The sequence below is a fragment of the Echinops telfairi genome, unplaced genomic scaffold (assembly GCF_000313985.2).
Source record: "Echinops telfairi isolate 266 unplaced genomic scaffold, ASM31398v2 ScPeMD7_3533;HRSCAF=4204_0, whole genome shotgun sequence".
NCBI classification, from domain to species: Eukaryota; Metazoa; Chordata; class Mammalia; order Afrosoricida; family Tenrecidae; genus Echinops; species Echinops telfairi.
In genome coordinates, this window is record NW_022107431.1 from 48,682,981 (window position 1) to 48,705,310 (window position 22,330).

Here is a 22,330-nt window from a genome sequence, read left to right on the forward strand (position 1 = left end):
CTTTCTTCACCACATTTGCTTATTCACCGCTTTGTCTTCAGCGGTTGTGTCGGGAAGCATCATAGAATGCCAATTTAATAGAAGAAAGTATTCTTGCGTTGAGGGAGTCCTTGAGTGGAGGCCCTTCAGTGGAGTGTCCTTCTGCTCCTAGTAGCTATCTTATGAATATTTTTTAACAAGAGAACAATGTTTCTCTAGAACTAGTACTTAGTCACCTGATTAAGAATACACTAGTGATCAGAGGGGGCTTGCTGGTTCACAGGTAAAGCTATGTTCTGATAGGACAACATTCTGAATGGAAATGGCAAATCCTGGGACCTGGTAGAAAATCAGTGTCCTGTTGCTTTGCAGAGATATTGGGGCTCATCCATCTGCAATCACACTTATTTTTCGAATACGTTCCTTACTTCACTAGGCGACTTTCACTCCTGGTTTTTCTCCCTTGCAATTCCCTTTGCGGTCTCTTCCTTTTCTTCCTCACCAGCCAGTGTTGGGCACCAGAGTTCACGCCTTAACCCCCTCCAATTTTCTATTCACAACATTCATTTAAGAATTTGTCCCTGCTGGATCCATGGCCTGAAATCACATCTATGTGCTGATGACCCTTAATTGATATTTTACATATCTCCCGCCTGTCTTCTTACTCTAGAATCATCTATTGAATTGCCTCCTTGAAAACACCATTTGAATATGTAGTTTGTGTTGTTCTAAGGTAATGTGGAATTGATTTTAAACCCATAGCCACCCTGTGTGACAGAGTAGAGTTGCCCTATAGGCTTTTCTGGACTATACCATTTACTGTGAGTCGGAATCGACTTGACAGCAAAGGGTTTGGAGTTTTTTAACTTTGCGTGAGCTGATTGCCAGGTCTTTCCTCCGTGGAGCCACTAGGTGATTTCAAATTGCCAACCTTCTCATCAGCAGCCAAGAGCTTACCTTTCGCACTACCAGAGCTCCTTATAGGATTTGTAGTACCAAACTGCCTATAGCTTTGAGTGACTCCATACAAGAGAGTAGAACTACCCCATAGGGTTTCTAAGGTTGTAAATCTTCTCAGAGTCAGCCAACTCTTTTGTCCCTCAGAGCCACTGGTAGTTTGAAAATGGCAACACCAGAGAACATAGTTAGGTTTCTTGTGCCAACCTGGCCAATGAACACATGTGAGATTAATTGAAGGGCTGTTTCATTGAAGGGCGGAGAGATAAATGGCTCGGCGAGCATCGCCTTTCTGTATCTTGCTCTCTAATGGTCGGACCACTTGTGGCTGCCTTAGCTAGTTCTCTGCCTCAGCTGACAAGGTTCCCTTCTTGTGAGACATCCCCGAGGAGAAGCCACATGGACCTACCCTGATGCAGCCCTGGGTGCTGGAGAAACTGCGTGGAGACCCCTGCCAGCACTGAGATGCTGACACTGCCAATGAATTCAAAGACTTTCTACCCACTGGCCTGTGATCGTCCTACATTCAGCATCATTGCATGTGTTTTGTGAGATTGAGGTCGGTGTCAGACATATGGGCTAATGTCGGACTTATGGGCTTGGACTGGACTGGGTTGGGATGCTTTCTTAATGTACTTAGCCTTTGTATAAAACTCTCTCTTATTCACATATGAGTTTCTGTGGATTTGTTTCTCTAGTCTACCCAGACTAACCCAGACACGTAATCAGCATCTCAAATTCTCCATCACCAAAGCAGAACTTCTGGTTTTCTCTAGGAAAGCTGATCCACCCCTACAATTCTCTATTTCAGTCAACGGCACCACTCGGGAAGCTAGACTGAAACTTTGGGCTAGCACGCTTGATCCTCAGTCACTGCCCACCAAATCCCATAGGCAACTCCATCCACTGTCTTCAGAACGTTTCACACATCGTTCCACCTTCTCTGCCAAGACCACCTGTGTCGGAGCCGCTATCATCACTTGCTCGACTCTTCACTGATCTCACCCTTGCCCACTTCCTTCTCCCTGCCTCTCATCTACTCTGGCAACACTGCCAGTGTGAACTTTTAAAAAATTGAACCACTCCCTCTCCTGGGTGAAATTCTCCATTACTTGCTGCCAGACTTGAAATCTATGATCCTATAGGGCCCTGTATGACCCGGCCTTTGGAACACAGAATACCTTCTCTCTTTCTACTCTATACCTAACCACTGAGCTCTGTGTACAAGAGCTGTATCTCAGATACATGCAGCTCTCTGCTACTGGCCTACAGCCAGCCTTTGGCTCTTGCTTTACCTCTTTCTAGAGAGTTTGTGCCCAAGTCTTTGAATGGCTTTGCCTAGATTCACTCAACCAGACTAAAAACCACTGCCAAAGAGTTGATTCCAATTACCCTATGGGGGTCCTAGACTATAAATCTCCCCTCACCCCCCGCAATAAGACTATAACTCCTTACAGAAGGAAACAGACTCATCTTTCTCTTGTGGATCTCCTGGTAGATATGAACCACAGACCTTGAAGTTCACTGCCTAACACCTAACCCACAGTGCCATTGAGGCTGTACATAAATGCCATTCTCAGAGAAACTATCCTTGATCTGCACCGATCTAAAATATCTACCCCAGCTAGTCACTCTCCATCATTCTCTTTGTCTTCTTACACTTACTACTTCCCGAAATTAAACTCTATTTTTTAGAAAACTGCCACTTTGTTCATGATGGATTTTCTGTAAACACTGTCCTATTTCTCCCAGTGGAGGAAAGTTAAGGCGTGTTTGCTGGTAGTAAACCTTGAGCCATCGCTAGTTGATGGAGATAGGAATTCACTAGGCCTTAAATGAGAGATATTGATCTCTATCTTCCCTATTTAAGTCAGAAGTGATATCAATGTCAACCCTGTAGATGTGAACTTTCTCTGAAGTCTTTGTTGTTAGTGGTCACAGTAGACTGGGATTCATGATGACTCAATGTGTGCAGAATAGAACTGATCTGCAGGGCTCTTCAAATGGTCATTGCAAAGTTAAGGCTGTGGAGTACAGAGTTATTGATTTCATCCATTAAACTATATCATCGGACTTCATTTTTACCAGAAAAAATAAATGAAGATAGTCCTCTCTCCAATCTGCTGACCCCTTTATCTCTCACTAATTCAGGACTCCAGTTAGGTACAAAGATGCTTGTATTGGATCCCCTCAGAACCTCAAGAAATTGTTCTACTTAGTTACTTTTGACTCTCATCCACAACTGGAGTTTAAGCCTATGAGTATTGAGACTTTACCACATGTGGCTCCTGGAAGAACGCCTGGTATTTAAGACCAGCTGCTGTTGGGCCAAGTCCAACTTACAACCACCCTGGAGGCCAGAAGGGAGCTGTTCCTGAGGGTTCCTGAGCCGTGACTCATCACTGAAGCGCACTGCCTCCCTCAGTTCGCTCCTGGAGCGATGGGTGGTCTCACATGCTGACCTTGTTTGTGATTAACAGCCAAATACATAACCCATGCCACTACCAAGGCCCCCTTGGTATATACTAGATACTTAAAAACACTTACTGAATATAAGAAAAGTCTCTAACACCCTCTTCAATGACATTAACAGTATAACATGACAATAACTTTTGAGGAAAAATATCTAAAATGTGACAAGCCTATTTACTGATGTTATTGTTACCTTTCTATAGACATTTATAAGATATGCAAAACAAGGCTTGAAAAAAATCTATCAAGATATCAATATAGAATATAACCACTTCTTGCCATACCTCTAACACCCCACAGCATTTCTCACCTGGACCACTGCAGGGACCACCTAACTGGTTGACTTCTTCCCATCCCTCTATATTTATCCTCAACACAGCAGCATGTGAATCGGATCATGTCATTCTCCCCTTCAAATCTCTGTATGGACTCCTTATTCCACTCAGAGTAAAAGTCTCAGTGTTTACAAAGGCCAGTCCCCACTGTGATGTGGCCCCTCCCTCTCTCTGACCTTATCTCCTCCTGGTTTCCCCTCCCTCCCGCCACCCAACCACACTATTCCTGGAGCAGGCCAGGAATGCTCAAGGTCTCCACGGGAGCTGTCCGGCTTCTTGAAATACCATGTCTCAAGTATGTGCTAAGTTCACTCCCTCCCCTCCTTCAAGTGTTTGCTTCAGCTCAGTGAGGTTTATTCTGATCACCTAGGGTTTTTTAAAATACTAAGAGTCCTTGGGTGGTTCAAACAGCACACTCGGCTCAAGTCCTCCCAGAGGCACCTTGGAAGAATGGCCTAGCAATCTACTCCCCAAATTCAGGCACCGGAAGTCCAGTGGAGCACAATTGAACTCTAAAACACAGACCACCATAAAGCAAACCAGCTCAATGGTTGTGTGTCTCTATTTTTAATTTAATACAGCTATAGGCTGTTCCTAACTCCCTCACACTGTTCCCAGTCCCCTAAAGAACAGACCTGCTCAAAATGTTCTTTTTACAGCAGTACCTAACACCTTGTCACGTACAATGTGTTTTCCACCTGAGTAGGGTTCTTACTGTATATACGTATAAGCTGAATATCAGCCTAATTTTACCACAAAACTGCATAAAACGTGCTGGAAAAAGCTTATACATGAGTATACGGTTGTCTGTCTTAGTCACAGAAGTATCCTGAACACTTGTACAGCACTACTTGGCACACTGAAGGTAACAAATGATGAAGGAATAAATTTATCACCTTGTCCAACATAGAAATGAACGAAACCCAAACTTTGGGTCAACATCCTTATTTCGTAGGTGACATGTGCAAGCCGTACCTCCATGAGAATGCGTCCTGTAGCTAGGACTTGCGGCAGAGTACAGTTGCAGCTGGGCCGTGAAGATCCAAACCACTCGGAACACATATTCAGTGAAGGGATGGAGGGGCTCTACCACATATGAGAGCTTGGACACTGCCTAGATCAACGAGAGGGTCAATACTCAGTGAGGATGGGATGACTGTTATACATGGTGACTCCAAAGTACAGGTTAATTTAGAAAAATGAAATAGCCTTTTGGATCTTGGGCCACCAAGAGCCTACTAGACCTATGAGATGTTGGCGATTATAGATGAGCCACCTAGATGTCAGTCTGCATCATTTCCACAGAGAAACACATCTTCAACAGAACAGAATGTGTGGGTTTATATTTGGCAAATACCTCAAGACTTCCCTTTAATTTTTCTTTATTAATACTATGCTTGACAGCTTAGGGATATTTTCCTCTGAACTCACTCATGTCTTTTAACATAAGGACAGCCCTAGACAGTCTTAGTTTCTTAGGGCTGCTGTAACAGAAATACCACTGTGGTGACTTTAACAAACTGATCTTTATTTTCTCATGGTTTAGGAGGGTAGCTATCTGACATCAAGGTGCAGGCTCCAGGGACAGGTCCTCACTACCCGCTCTGGAAGAAATCCTTGTCTTAGCTTCTCCAGGCCTGGCCTTTCTCAGTTCCTTGGCAATCTCCATGTGGCATTTGTCTTTCCCCATGTAAATTTGCAATTTTAATATCTCAAAAAAGATGAAGTTTAAGACACACCTTACCAGTGTGTGCTGGTCTCATTAGCATAATAATCATCTCCTATTTCCAATTTGGATCAATTCATAGCCTGGATGATAACCCTAATAATTAACCCTTCTCTATGTGAACAATCACCTGTGAGCATCTTCTCCCTGCCTTCTATCCTTACTCACTGCCATTTGTAGGTGGTTGCCAAAACAACCCTATAGAGGAGGGTAGAACTTCCTGTGTAGCTTTCTGAGACCCTAACTCTTTACAGGAGTAGCAAGTCTCATATTTCTTCTGCAGAGCTGGTGGTTTCAAACTGCTGACCTTGAGATTAGCAGCCCAACATGTAACCACTACACCACCAGGGCTCCCTGCCTTCCACCCTAGCTGGAAGCATTTTAGGGGTATAGGCAAATAATGACCACTTGGGTGAGTGGTCATGGGTTGATGTGCTCAAGAAATAATATATATGTACAATATTATACTTTCCTTATAAAATGAAGCATTAACATTTTGAATGGTAGCTGAGAATAAACAAAGTTCATGTAATCCAATCGCCCACCTTGTCCTTGAATATTCTCTCAAATATCTTTATACATGTAATTATATGTAGTTAATTGGCAGTTTTAGTCATCAGAAGAAGGGGATCTGCATTGATGTATATAGAAAGCTTTTCATACCTCAGTAAAAGTCCAGCTTCCTGGTAATTTTGTATATTTCCACTGAATGATGTACTTTACTCCAGAAATATTGGCGGATTTCCATCTTAATGCTACACTGTGGTTTCCAATAGAAGCAGCAAAGGGCGGAGTGGGAAGATATGAATTTTCTGGGGAGAAAACAAGATTTTATTCACCTTGCACCCTGTCTCCCAAATTTGGTGTGCCTAGTGCTCTCAGCATTTGCTCGCTTGCTACAACTGCATATTGTTGCAATAGTTGCTCTGAACAATGAAGGATGTACATATTCAGCTGGTGGTTTTAAAAATCAACCAATTATTCTTGCACTTCCCTGCCTTCCCTGACCTCACCACAGCCCCTGCCCAGAGAATTCTCAATTATTTTTACGGTTTTCTTTCGATTGTTCTTGTTTAACGGGAAGAAAGATGGCATGATGCAGCATCCTAAGACTATCTAATGGTGACCAGCTGCCATTGAGTTAATTCTGCCTTTTGGCACTCTTCTATCACTGTAAATTGTGCTTATTTAAATAAAAGGGCTTTTATTAGCTGAATTAAGAATTAGATCACCAGGCTTTTCTGCTGAGCATCTCTGTGTAGACTCAAGTCTCCCACCTTTCCATTAACAGTCAAGTGTGTCACCCATTTGCACCACCCAGGACCCCTCTGTGATCTAAGTTCCTTACAGAAACTGGAGGTGAGTGCAGTGAACTTGTTTGTGACCCAGCAGCAGCCAACCATTGCCTCAGAACAGGTATCTAAGATCTTTCTGAAAATATGCCTTATTTCTGCTGGTAATCCCCATCTTGTCAGCACATTTTATTTCATCCCAACAGCTGTGTTGGCATATAATTCACGTATCATACAATTCGGTACTTCGGTCACATCAAGAAGAGTTGTACAATTATCACCACCATCAGTTTTAGAACATTTTCTTCCTTCTTGCATTCATCGTTACTAGCTCCCCATTACACCCCCACCTCCCCTGCCCTACCCTCATGGAACCGTTAATCCAGTTACTGTCTCTATCCTAGATTTCATATAGAGAAAAACATAAAAAAATGAAAAAACTAATAAGAATAACAAAATGAAACTGATAAAAACATCAATAGAAAAGAAAGCCAAAAATATTAAAAACTAGAGCAGATATAAATGGATCATAAGGGAAATCAAAGGATAGGGTGGTAAATTTTAACGTAACAACATTTGCAACAATCTGCTTTCCAGTACATTCTGCGCATTAGTAAGGCGATTCACCTACTGTGGGAGTTACATAATCTGTTGCCAACTCGAGACTATTGAGAGTGAAGGGGTGGAGTTTAGCCTGTCAATCAGGTTGCTGATTGATGACCTCATTGGGAGGTGCTACGGAGATAAATAGCTTGCTGGAGGTGGGACATACACACTCTTTGCTTGGTATTCCTGTGGACCAGCCACATGGAGACACACTAATGGAGCCAGAGCCCTGGAGCTGCAGGAGCCACGTGGAGACTCACACCTGTGCTAAGATCCATCCACCACCACTGGATCAACAAGACTTTCCAGCCACTGGCCTGTGATCTTCTTGCATTCAGCATTATTGCATGGCTGTGTGATTCTAAAGAGGAATTTATGAACTAGTGTGGACATAAGGGCTTATTGGACTTATGAGTTTGACCTGGACTGGGCTGGGATAATTTCTTAATATACAATTGTCCTTTGATATAAAATCCTCTCATCTATATATATATTTGAGTGTCCTGGATTTGTTTCTCTAGTCAACCCAGACTAACACACCCACTATATTTAATATGCACAAAGTGTATATTTAAATTTAAAGAACTCTGAATCTGGCTATTTTATACAAAACTATTTCAATACTACTAAACATTATTATCATTACAGTTCATAGCACATATTTCATTGGATACCACCTGCCAGACACAGTACAAGATTCTGCTCATATTGTACCACTGAGAGATGTCCCCATACTCTGGCTAATTTATTGCTTCAATTCGCTTTTGCTATGGAAAAAAAAAGAACTCTGTAGTTGAGAAACTGTGGTGATGTTGGGAGGAAATTTAAAACGATAAAACATAAATTCCCATGATTTCCTTCTTTCTGGTTATAAGAAAAGTTGCTGCCATTCTGATTGCTGCAGATGCTCAATCTGACTAATTAAAGTCTATCCTACTAAATTATTCCATGGCCCAGAACAATGAAAGCCAGTCATGGGAGGACTGAGTATACAGAGGTCTAGCACAACCCTTCTTTGTTCACTCTTCTATTTACAGTTAATCTTTTGGCTACCTCTCATTCTACAGAGGAAAAGAAGATCTACACCCTTCCACTCCCTAACTTTGTGGCCTGAGACCCACAATAGCAGAGCTTTAAATAAGTTGTGAAACCCAATGATGACGTTATCAGCAGAATGAAGGAAAAGATCCAGGAGGGATCAGAAAAGGCAAAATTGAGAACTGGGTAGAAAGGTCCAGAGTTGTATAAGCACAATTTAAATGTAAATTCCATAACTAAATATCTACATGTTTTTAAATCCATAGTTAGGCATAGGTTAAAACAACAGATAAAGTTGATTTTTTTTCCTAAAATACCAAGGGAAGAGTAAATCAAATGAGACAGAGAAACTTGACTGGCTGTGTAATACTTCGGCTACATAATATGTAGAGTGCTTACAGAAAAGATAAGGCTCCTGAATCAGACATTATACTTCCCGTTATAATCTTTTTTAGCTATGTGATCCCAACTAAGAATTTAAAATCTATCTGCCTGAGTTTCCTCATCTGTAAAACAAAGTTAATAATATCACTTATACTCCTGGGCAAAAAAAGAGCGGATATCCACAAATTATTTAAAACCGTGCCTGAGTCATAAACGTCAAATAAATATTAATTACTTCTATTTCAATATATGATTAGCTATCATCATTCTGGTTTAATCACCTGAATTTCAAGGACATATGAAGAATAGATTTGACTTCTTGAACACAAATGACAGGAGAGCCGATGGCATCAGGATGATAAAGAAGAAAGGTGAAGGTCATTAAAAGGAGAGGAAAGACATGAAAGAGCAAGTGGAGATCAGGAAGACTCTGAAACTTGCTCTTGATCAGAGAGTAGCCAAGACATACGGAACAAATAATGTAGCAAAACAGCTGAACATAAACTTTCAAAGGGCAGCTTAAGAAGTTAAAGTAAACTACTATAAGGGAACATACCTGGAGTTAGAAAACCAAAAATGAAAAACACACTTAGCATACATCAAGCCAAAAGGACTGAAGAAAAACTTCAAGACTTGAGTTGCAATATTAAAAGATTCTATGTGCAAACTATTGAAAGATTCTGAATGCGTCAAAAGAAAATGGAAGGAAAAAAGAGTCACTGTACCAAAGAGAACTGGCTGACATTCACTCAAGAGGTAGCATATGGTCAAGAATCAGTGGCACTAAAGGAAGAAGTACAAGTTTCCCTGAAGGTAAGGCTCCAGAAATTGATGGAACACCAATTGAAATGTTTCTACAAACTGATAAAGCACTAGAAGCACTCACGCATCTATGCCAAGAAATTTAGAAGCGGTCCATATATTTTTTTTCAGGTTTTAGCCACTAATAATTTGGGAGAATTCCGCCCACGAGTTAGCCAACGTCCCACAGGCCACGTGATGAGCAGAGGTCCATATTTTTAACTCATTCCAAATAAAGGTGACCCAACAGAATATGTAAATTATTAAACAATATCTCATGCAAGTAAAATTGTTGCTGAAGATCATTCACCAGTGGTTGCAGCAGTACCTCGACAGTGAGCTGCCAGAAATTCAAGCAGATTCAAAAGAAAACACGACAGGTGGGATATCATCACTGACGTCAGGAGGAGGAGCTCGGCTAAATGGAAGGGATACCACAAACTGTTTACTTTAGTTTTGTCGACTATGCAAAGGCATTTGACTTGTGTGAATCATAACAGACTATGGATAGCATTGGGAAGACTGGAAATTTCAGAATAATTTCTTATCCTACATCCCCTTATGGAAAGGTCGTGGGGAGGAGACAAGCCAGTCAGGGTACAGCGTAGCAACGATGAAACATACAACTTTCCTCTAGTTCCTAAATGCTTCCCTTCCCCCCACCTCACCCCACCCCCACTATCATGATCCCAATTCTACCTTACAAATCTGGCTAGACCAGAGGATGTTCACTGGTACAGATAGAAACTGGAAACGCAGGGATTCCAGGGCAGATGATCCCTTCAGGACCAGTGGTGAGAGTGGCGACACAGGGAGGGTAAAGGGAGGGTGGGGTGGAAAGGGGAAACCGATTACAGGGATCTACATATAACCTCCTCCCTGGGGGATGCACAACAGAAAAGTGGGTGAAGGGAGACGTCGAACAGTGTAAGATAAGACAAAATAATAATTTATAAATTATCAAGGGTTCATGGGGGAGGGGAGAGGAGGGAGGAAGGGGGAAGAAATGAGGAGCTGATGCCAGGGGCATGAGTGGAGAGCAAATGTTTTGAGAATGATGAGGGTAATGAATGTACAAATGTGCTTTACACAATTGATGTATGTATGGATTGTGATAAGAGTTGTATTAGCTCGAGGCAGTTATTCCAACCCAAGAAGGGAATGTTGCATGGTTTTAAATTGCAAAGGTGTACATCAGGGTTGTATTTGTACTGTTTTCTCTGACATTGTTTTTTCTATCTGTATTCTTAGCAAATAACCTGAGAAGTTAGACTATCTGAAGGAAAATGTGGCATCAGCATTGGAGGAAAGCTTAGTAACACCCTCCGACATGCAGAGGACACGACCTTGCTCACTGAGGAGCACTTGAAGCACGTCGTGATGAAGGTCAGAGACTGCAGCCTTCAATATGGATGACAACAACGTAAATAACCAAGGTCCTCACAACCAGGCCAGTAGGCACCACCATGAGCAATGGAGCAAAGACGGCAGTTGTCAAGTGTTTCATTTTGCTTGAAACCACAGTCAATGTTCAAGCAGCAGTGAGTGAAACCACCCATTGCATACAGTAAACCTGCTGTCCCAAATCTCTTCAAAGAGTTGAAGAGCAAGGATGTCACTATGGGGACTAAGGTGTGCCTGACCCACACCCATTGTCTCATCTGCATGTGAAAGTTGGAAATTGAATGGGGAAGACTAGTGAAGAATAGCTGTATCTGAGTCGTGGTGCTGGTTAAGCAGCTGAAAGTACCATGGACTGCCAGAGGCGGCTGTGGGTTTTCTGAAACTGTAATTCTGTACAGGAGCACAGAGCCTCATCTGCCTTCTGCAGAGCAGGTCTCCACGTGCTGGTCTTCCTTTTAGCAGCCCGGGCGTTACCACTGCACCACCCATGCTAATTGTTTAATACTTTAATAGATATTTGAAAAAGGAGCACATGAATTGGGAGAAAGTAATCTATACTTATTTTGTCCTTAAATAATGAAAACTACATACAAATATTGTTGGGCGATGAATGCCTAACTTCCCTGCGGGGCAATGCATAACTTCTCCAATCTTGGGATCGGATTGTACACCATCATCTTTATTTCTCTCCCACAGTGATTTTCATGTTACTTGCTTTTTTTTCTTTTCTTTTTTCTTTTAATCGTTTTGTTAGGAGCTCATACAACGCTTATCACAATCCATCCATACATCAATTGTGTAAAGCACATTTGTACGTTCATTGCCCTCATCATTCTCAAAACATTTGCTCTCCACTTAAGCCCCTGGCATCAGGTCCTCATTTTCCCCCTCCCTCCCCATTTCCCCCTCCCTCTTGAGCCCTTGATAATTTATAAATTATTATTTTGTCATATCTTGCCCTGTCCGACGTCTCCCCTCACCCACTTTTCTGTTGTCCATCCACTAAGGAGGAGATCACATGTAGCTCCTTGTAATCGGTTCCCCCTTTGCATCCCACTCTCCTTCTACGCTCCCAGCATCGCCACTCACACTACTGGTCCTGAAGGGATCATCCGTCCTGGATTCCCTGTGTTTCCAGTTCCTATCTGTACCAGTGTACACCCTCTGGTCTAGCCAGACTTACAAGGTAAAATTCGGATCATGATAGTTGGGAGGAGGAGGAAGCATTTAGGAACTAGAAGAAAATTGTATTTTTCATCGTTGCTACATCACACCCTGACTGGCTTGTCTCCTCCCCGAGACCCCTCTGCAAGGCTCCAGTGCAAGGATCTCCAGTGGCCTACAAAGGGGCTTTGGGTCTCCAGTGGCCTACAAATGGGCTTTGGGTCTCCACTCCACACTTCCCACCCTCATTCACTATGGTAAGATTTTTTTATTCTAATGATGCCTTATACCTGATCCCTTCTACACCTCGTGATTGCACAGGCTGGTGTGTTTCTTCCATGTGGGCTTTGTTCCTTCTGAGCTAGATGGCCACTTGTTTACCTTCAAGCCTTTAAGATCCCAAGTGCTATACCTTTTGATAGCCAGGCACCATCAACTTTCTTCGCCACATTTGCTTGTGCACCCATTTGTCTTCAGTGATCATATCATGGAGGTGAGCACACAATGATATGTTTTTTTGTTCTTTGATGCCTGATAACTGATCCCTTTGGCACCTCGTGATCACACAGGCTGGTGTGCTTCTTCCATGTGGGCTTTGTTGCTGCTGAGTTAGATGGCCGCTTGTTTACCTTCAAGCTTTTAAGACCTCAGCTTTCTTCACCACATTTGCTCATTTACCTGCTTTGTCTTCAGCGGTTTTGTCAGGAAGGTGAGCATCATAGAATGCCAATTTAATAGAAGAAAGTAATCTTGCATTGAGGGAGTACTTGATTGGAGGCCCAATGTCCTTCTGCTACCTTAATACTAAGCCTATAAATATATGCACATAGATCTATTTCCCCATCCTCATATAAAATACATTTGCATATGCACATGCCTTTATCTGCTTTTTTATCTCACCAATCACCTAGCCCTTGATAAGGTATGGCAAAGTATTTACACGTAAACTACCTTCAGCTAAAAGTTCCAGCTGTACCGAAGGAATGCCAAGAATCCCTGTGTTTTCCTGTAAAATCATTGCTATTGAGTTTACTGAGACTCTTAGCAACCATAAAAGAAATGTAGAAAGCCCAAGGCACCCCACAGAAACAATATGATGCCTGGGAATATCTCTTAGCACAGTATGAACTCCAGAGACTTTAGGTTCTGTCCACAAACAACTCTCTGATGGTGCTATTGAGTGAGCGTTGGATTCACTCACTCACTCAGTGTGACCCTGTAGGATAGGGTAGCACTTGTGGGTTTCTGGGACTGTAACTGTTTACCAGAATAGAAAGCCTTATTTTGGTCTCACAACTGTTGGTAGTTTCCAACCCATACCTTGAGGTTAGCAGTCCAAAATGTAGCCCCTACACCAACAGGGATCCTAAGCACTGGACGACTAAGGCCAATATCAGCAGTTCAAACTCACCAGTAACTTCGTGGGAAAAAGATAAAGCTTTCTGCTCCCATAAAACTTTACAGGTTTGGAGACCCTACATAGGGTTGCTATGATTTGGAATCAATTCATAGTAGTGGGTTTATCTTTTTTTATTTTGTTTAACTCCCACTGCACAAAACAAACAGTACAACATCACTACCACTCCACAAAAACGGCACAGTGGACCCTTGCCTTCATGCGACACTAAAAGGCAAAAGCATATCAGGCAGCGAGGCAACACTCTCCCTCTAATTTGCATCAGTGATACCAAACAGGAAGAAAGCCGTTGAAACAAGGACTCCAAAATGTGCAAGAGCCAATTATCTTCCAGTCTGGAGGGAATTGTCACTCAGTAGGAGGGACCTCAGGGAAGTTTGAAAGAAAAGAAAAACTACTGATGTCCAGACTTTGGCTTATCAAAGTTTTGGTCTCTCAGTCTCAGAGGACACCACTCTACGTCATAAAGCCACTGTTCTAAATAGGACTTCGGTGAACACTGCCTGGGGTCTTAAAGACTCATGGGCAGTCATCTCTGGTGCAACTAATGGTCTGGCCCCATCCAGAGAAAAGAAGAGTGATGAAAATTGAAAGAGACGTGGAAACAAGAATGCGAGTGTGCCTGACGGTGCCTGACTACTTCTACTGCCAACTTCTCTGAAAGGGATCTCGCTGAAAGACGCTCAACAGAGTGAGAGGAAGATGTGGAACAGAACTCAAAACCAGAGAAGTCTTACTGCTCAGATAAGAGATTGATGAGACTCCAACACTCAGTCACCCTTCACGTCTGAAATGGAACTCCCCCCATGTTAGAACAATCAAGCATTTACAAACAAAAGGGCAGTATTGGCTATGAACTGTTGAATGTAAAACTTATGATCTACTTTGTATACCTTCATCTTATTCACAATAAAAATGTTTTGGTTTGTTTTTTAGTGTAAGAAAATATGGATAAATATCTACTTGGTGAAAACCCAAAACAAAATATGAAGTGTTGGTATTTAGAACCCACCAGAGAATTAACAGCCCAGTTAGAGACAAGCTATGTACTCTCAAATCAGACAGTATACCCTTAACACCCTACATACTCAAAGCCTCTCCTGGAGACATTGATACATTTTTCAAGGCCCTATAATGAGTCATACACATATTAGGTACTATAACCAAAATCACATGTAATACCTATTCATAGCGACCCCGTAGAACAGGAGTTGATACTTGTGGTAGTCCCCTAATCTGGTGTCAATTTAAGGATTAAGAGTGTAGGGGTAGAGTCTAGGCTATCAATCTGGAGATAGCCAATGATACTTTAGTGTGGGCATGGCCTTCTCCTGAGAATTCTGGGAAATCAGGGACTTCCTCCTTGGAGACAGAAGTCACTTCTCTCTCTCTGCCACTCCCTGGGAGACATTGCAGAAGACAAGCCAACATGGATGCAACCAGACCTCTGAAGCCGGAGAAGCCACAGAGAGACTCCTGCCAGCTCTGAGATGCTTACAACACCACTGGACCCTAAGACTCTCTACCCACTGGCTTGTGATCGTCCTGCATTTGGCTTCATTGCATGTGGTTTGTGAGTCTGAAGAGGACTTTATAGATTGGTATCTGACATATGGACTCATATCAGACTTATGGCCTTGGACTGGACTGGGTTGGGATGTTTTCTCAATGATCAATTCCTCTTGTACATAAAACTCTTACTTATACACATATGTGTGTCCATGGATTTGTTTCTCTACTCTCCCCAGACTTACACAATACTATACTGAATAATTATTAGCTAAATCAGTATTTCCCAAAGTGGGAAATACTGCCCCATGGGAGTGCTGGGACCATCCAGGGGTGCTGCAAAAACAGATACCTACACTTTATCCTGGATTATGAGTTATAATAAAAACGTTTCAATTTCCAGAGGAGTGCTGAGGTTCCCCACACATACACACCCCCCAAAAGAGAGCAGTTGGCTAAATAAGTTTGGAAACCTATGAGCTAAATGACCAAAATCTACTATTAAGTAAAATATTCTCATTCATTGAGTTCATTTATTAAGAGTGGTCTTCCCTAATATCATCTGCTGAAGATTTCTGTTTGCCTTCCTCGGTAAGCTAGAAGTCAGTGTGCCTACCAACTTGAGAGTAAAATCCAGTCCTACACGTCCGTCTGGTGGCACACTTACCATTTGTTCTAAATCTGAGGACTCGCTATCAGAATGACCTCTCTCCTGATGACCCAGTGGTTGGTCCCATCAGCCATTCCATCAGAAAGAGACGTGGCCACCTAATTCTACAAATTCTAATTCTATAAAGCTTTACAGCCTTGGAATCCAGATGAAACAGTTCTCCTCTATCATCGGGCGGCTATGAACCTGAATCAGCTCAGTGGTAATGAGGGTTGTATTTCTTTATTGTCCTGGGATATAGCAATCTAGATTTTAAACTAAATATCTAGATTTGGATAGTACAAATGGTTAACTCAATTGGTTGCTAACCAAAAGTTGGGGTTTTGAGTCTGCTTGCAACAGTTCTCAACCTGTGGCTCGTGACCCCTTTGGGAGTCAAACGACCCTTTCACAGGGGTTGCCCGATTCATAGCAGTAGCAAAATTACAGTTATGAAGTAGCAACAAAAATAATTTTATGGTTTGGGGTCACCACAACATGAGGAACTGTATGAAAGGGTCACGGTATTAGGAAGGTTGAGAACCACCGGCTTAGAGTTATCTCAGAAGAAAGATCCCACAATCTACTTCAGACAAACCAGCCCCTGAATACACTGCGAAGGCAATTCTACTCTGACACACACAGGGCTGTCACACCTCAGAGTCAACTCAAAGACAATGGTTCCTCCTCTTCCCTCCCACTCCCGCCCCCCAAACAAGTGGTGTGGATTGTCTAACAGCAGTCTTTTTTTGTCTCACCTAGAACTTCCTCTTCATATGCACCTTCTGCACTGCTGCAGCCAATCTCACAGGATTCCCGCTGTGGGAGACAGGAAGGACAGCAGTTAGCAACGACTTGGAACTACTTTTACTAAGAATTAGCAACGGCAATTACATTTTGAATTCTGAATACAAGTCTACCCATACGTAAACCATGTCAACTCTAAAGAATGCTTGTGGGATTAGACCAGTACTTTTAAATAAATAAATAATGTTCCACCATTTTTTCAAAAAGCAATAAATATTCCATGTGCAACACAAGTGAAAAAAATAAAGATTTTAAAAATAGTACTTAACTTTTTGTTAACAGTACTTAACTATTTTAACAGCTTTAGGTTTAGTGTTGCCCTCTGTAGCACATACTTCTAGGGACGGGGTCAGTTTGGCTCTGATTGGGGCTGATCCTGTAGCCCACTCTGTGCATGAGTTGCTCCATGTATTTAACAGCTTTATGGAGACACTTTTCACAAACCATAAAATTTGCCCATTTACCTCCCCTCAAGTACTCCCTTGATGCAAGAACACGTTGTTGTACTAACACAGCACTCTGTGATGTACACCTTCCCTGACACAACTGCTGAAGATAAGTGGGTGCATAAGCAAATGTGGTGAAGAAAGCTGATGGTGTTCAGCTATCAAAAGATATAGTGTCTGGGGTCTTAAGGCTTGAAAATAAACAAGCAGCCATCTAGCTGAGAAGCAACAAAACCCATATGGACGAAGCATACCAGTCGGTGTGATCATAGGATCAGGTATCAGGCATCAAAGACCCAAAACAAAACAAAAAATCATATCAATGTGAATGAGGGGGAAGGCAGAGTGGAGACCCAAAGCCCATCAGTAGTTAATTGGACACCTGTCATAAGGGCCACAAGGAAGAGAGGAGCCAGTTGGGGCGCAGTATAGCACCGATGAAATATACAACTTTCTTCTAGTTCTTTAATGCTTCCTCTCCCCCTCCCATTATCATGATCCCAATTCTACCTTACAAATCTGGGTAGACCAGAGAATGTACACTGGTACAGACAAGAGCTCACTACACAGGGAATCCAAGACAGATAAACTCCTCAGGACCAATAAAGGGAGTAGCAATACTAGGACAGTAAGGGAAGTGAAGGGGAGAGTAAGAGGGAACCGATCACAATAATCAATGTATGGCGCCCTCTCCCAGGGGGACGGACAACAGAAAAGTGAGTGAAGAGAGACAGCAGTCATGAAAAAAAAGAGAATCATTTATAAATTATCAAGGTTCCATGGGGGAATGGGGGGGTGTCAAAATGAGGAGCTGATACCAAGGGCTCAAGCAGAAAGAAAATGTTTTGAAAAAGTTGATGACAACATATGTACAGATGTGTTTGATACAATGCATATATGTATGGATTGTGATAAAAATTGTAAGAGCCCCCAAAAATATTTTTTTCATTTTCCCATTTAAAGTCTACAGCTTAGTTTTTTTCTAGTATATTCACTATCAGCACCATCTAATGTTACATCCTCCATCCATCCAAAGAACACTGTAATTGCTGGTGCCTTCTTTTATGCTTGGTTCTGTTGCATTCCACTCTGTTTCATTTTGTTTCGTGTGACTCTTGATTCACTAAACTAATTTCATAAACTTGTAATAGACCAGGTTGAGCACTGAGCTCAGCAGTATAATAATTGTTTTCCATTTTACTCGAAGGTAAAGCATTCAACCTAAAATGATGCTTAAAAATTATTTGTATGCCTCACCTTTCTTGGAAATTTAAAAGTTAACTATAAATTTTATAGTGGCTGAACGTTTTAATAGATGTTTTCATCTCTAAGAGTCTACAAAACGTAATGATTATTAATATTTTATCTCATTATCAAAAAGAGAAGAGACATTTGATGATCATGACAGAAATTCCTGAAAATCTTTGCAGATGTATTAGTGTTAATTACACACAAGCACATGCATATACACAAATTCATACACCAGAAACAACATGGAGAAAAGGCATACATTACAAAATTAAACACAATTGTGGGCATCAACTAACCCACATGGAAGAAGCCCACCAGCCTATGTGATCCAAAGATGACAATATCAAAATCCAAATGTGGTGAAGAAAAAAGTACCAGAGTTTAAATTGTGAACGCCCCATTTGCAGAAGGACGTGGAGGGCAGTCGGAGCCCAAAATCCACCTGCAAAGTATCTAGCTGGAGTAAGCCTCTGGCAGGTCACCTCCAGCCACAGCTGAGGGACAGGAACAGCTTTGCTATCAGACTTAGATTATTGCTATCAGACTTGACCATGGTGAATGGAGCTATGGGATAATTGGGTGATCGATCAGACCCAACCTGAGTTTACTCTAGCTTTTAAGCATTTCTCACTTGTTCCAGGACAGAAATTTTAATATGGCTAGCAGTCTTTTCTTCCTTCCTCTTTATTATTTTTATTTATGTTTTGTTTTTGTTTGTTTTTTTGTGATTCACATTTATTGAATGTACATGACACCTATGTTTCCCAGTTTATGGCATGTGGAAGAAGTGGATGCATAAAGACAAGAACTAAGGCAATGGTGTATGGGATGTGGGAATGGGGAATTGGAGAGCCAATATGAATGTGAGAGGGGAGGGAGTGCACTAGAACGGATGGTTATGATGTATATACAACTGATGTTTAAAGCAACTTAACTATGGAGGTGTGTGATATGGGAACTTTATATCAATAAAATTCTTAAGAAATTAAACACAATTTTGATCATCGTTTCTGCTCACATTCAAGTTATAATACCTGGAGAATCACGCAAGTGTTTCTCCTGCTACAATTGGAAACCAAGACACAATGCATTTGCCTCAAGTATGTCAGGTAGAGAGGGCTCTAATTTGCAAACCCTAACTGTTCCACATTTGATCTGTCCACAAAAAGGAAATAGAGGTGGATAAGCCCCAGTTTGCTTGGTTAAGAATTAATTTAAATACCTCACTGTGGGTACAGGGTAATTTAATTTAAGGATTAATATTCTTTTCACATGTTCTTTGCTGGTTCCAGTAAGACATAGTCAATGCATCCATCAAGTGCAGAGAATAAACGGAACAAATACCAGCAAAATTGTTATATGCATGGAGTCTTCTTTTAAAAAAAAAAAGAATGCTGAGGAAGAAAAACAGAGGAGGTATAGTATTTAATTGGAAATCCAACTAATTTTGACAGTCAGGAGGAAAGTGTGAGCTTGTTTCAAATTGAGTTTTTCAAGGGAAGATATATTCTAAAATTCCCACCCATGTGAGTGTCTAAATGCCATCTCAAATAAATACAAAGCTATAGACTAGCTTTTGCTCCTCCCTCCACTTGTAAATCCAATCCTGACATTTCCATGGAAGCAAGCTAACATCGGATCTCAGAGAAGGTTATCCGGTGTTTCTCAGGCTGAGAGTCACCTATGGAGAATCTAGCTGTTGTTGTTGCTAGTTTGCTGTCAGCACACAAGGTTGTGCCATCTGTGTAGTACAGGTTGTAAGGAGAGACGATCTAGAGGGGGCGGAATTTAAAGAACTCATGCAACCATGGTTCAGAGCCCTGGATGGGTCATGTGCCCAGCATATTCCTTGCTGCTGAGCTGCTGCTCCACTGCGGCAAGGTTTCATGAGAAAAAAGCATTCATTCATTCAGAGAATATTTCTAGAATACTTTCTATATGCTAAGCACTGTTTTTAGCCTTAAGGATATGACAGAGAGCAAGACATGTAAGTTATCTGCCTGCATGGGGCTGGCATTTTCTTAGAAGGAGATCGATAATACCAAGTAGTGAAAAAGAAAGGAAAAGGATCGATTCAGATGATGGCAAGTGCTATGAATAGAAAGAAATGAAAAAAGTCAAAGACATGGGCAGACAGAAGGCTGACTTTACCCAGGGTTGTTAGTACTTCCTGTGGGGACGGCATTCAAGCTGACATCAGAAGAAGCTAGGCTGACAAGGTACGAGGGGGCTTCAAAAAGCTTGTGGAAAATTGGAATCGAAAGATCATGGAATTTTTCCATTCAAACTTTTGGACTCATGCTCATATAAAAGTCTTGAGGCAGGAATGTGCCAGGCATGCAGAGTCAAGGAAGGAGAGGGCCTGTGAGGCCATTCGCGAGAGACCAGGAAAACTGGTGCAAGATGATGGGGAAGTTCATATTTTTCTCAAACTGCGATGGGAAGTATTAATTTCTGTTTTAGGTTTTTAGAGAAAAGCATCTATCATTGCTTTCCAGGTCATGCTTTGTTGAGCCACCACTTCCAAACCTCTATCCTCTAGGAAATATGAATTGCAAACATTTTGCTTCTCACATAGATGCATTAATAAAAGGTAGTAATTTCTTAAATGTTCTCAAACAGCTGAGCTTTTAAAATACTATATGACATACATATACATATGCTATGGTTGTTGTAAGGTGCCATGAACTTGGTTCTAGCTCATGGTAACCTTCTAGACCAAATCAAACTCACTGCCACGGAGTTGATGCCGACCCATAGTGACCTTATAGGGCGGGGTAGTACATCGCCTGTGGGTTTCTAGGACTGTAACTCTTTAAAGGAGTAGAAAGCCCATCGTTCTCCCATGGAGTGATGGGTACTTTTGAACTGCTGAGCTTGCAGTTAGCAGCCCAGGAACCACTATGCCACTAGCGCTCCCTCATAGCCACCTTCGGTACAACAAACCAAAAACTGCCCCGTTCCGTGCTGTCCTCCAAATTTATCCTATGCTTGAGCCCATTGTTGCAGCAAATTTCTCAAGCCATCTCACTGTGTAAACTTCTTTACTGACCCTCTACTTTAGCACCCATGTCGTCTTGCTCCTCAAAGTGGCCACTTCTGATACCATGTCAAGGACAAGAGCAAAGTCTCCCATCTTCATGTCTAAGGGGAATTCTAGTTGTACTTCAAAGGCAAATGTGTCTGTTCTTCAGCAACCTGTGGTATAGTCAATGCTCTTCAGCAACATGATAATTCAAATTCATTTCTTCTGTCTTCCTTACTCATTGTCCTTTCCTTTTTCTACCACTCCTCAACTCCATAAATTACAACCTTTCAAATCAAATCAAAGTAATACGTAGGACAAGGAGGTTGCACAAGTTTATAAGAAAAAAATTAATTTAAACAATGGAATTTTCCCACAAACTTTTTGAAGCATCCTAATATATGTGTGTGTTTATATATAGACTGTTTATGTATAATATATACACATGTATATATGTATGTGTACATGGACACAAAAATGTATATACATAAACACAAATATGCATTATCTCAAATAGCTCGCTAAAATCTAGTCAATTCTGTTTCATAGCAACTTGATATAGGCTTCCAAGATTGAATCTTTACTGGAGCCCTGGTGGCATAGTGGTTATGCCCGGACTGCGATCTTCAAGGTGCATAACCCCCAGACACCCCACAGGAGCAGGATGGGGGCCGTCTACTCCAGTAAAGCATTACAGTTTCATGAGCCCACAGGGGCAGTTGCTCTCGGGTCCTCCAGGGTCAACCTAAGTCAGAATTGACTCAATGACAGACATCTCTATCTATGATTTGTAGGTAGATAATAAAACTGCAGCCGAAGGGACTTCCAAAAGTTCATGGGAAATTTTCATTATCTTTTTTTTCCATGTAATTGTTGTTGTTGTTTTTTAATTGTGACAAAGATATACACAGCAAAATATTCTACAATTCAACAACTTCTACATGTACAATTTAGTGCTATTAATTATAGTCTTCAAAAAATCCTATCATTCAATTCCATTTTCCATAGACTTTTTGAAGCCCCCTCGTGTATGCCGAAATGGGTTTACATCATCATTTTTATGCCCAG

The 22,330-nt window shown here is 41.6% G+C and overlaps 1 protein-coding gene across 1 annotated transcript in view; it reads right to left on the reverse strand.

Annotated features, from left to right (window-relative positions):
• ROS1 (ROS proto-oncogene 1, receptor tyrosine kinase) overlaps positions 1-22,330 on the reverse strand; it is a 155,056-nt gene that overhangs the window by 119,975 nt on the left and 12,751 nt on the right. The window contains exons 5-7 of the mRNA XM_030886771.1: positions 16,492-16,552; positions 6,133-6,281; positions 4,719-4,857 (exon numbers count right to left, since the gene is read on the reverse strand). Coding sequence (XP_030742631.1) covers positions 4,719-4,857; positions 6,133-6,281; positions 16,492-16,552 — 349 coding nt within the window. The remainder of the gene's footprint in view (positions 1-4,718; positions 4,858-6,132; positions 6,282-16,491; positions 16,553-22,330) is intronic.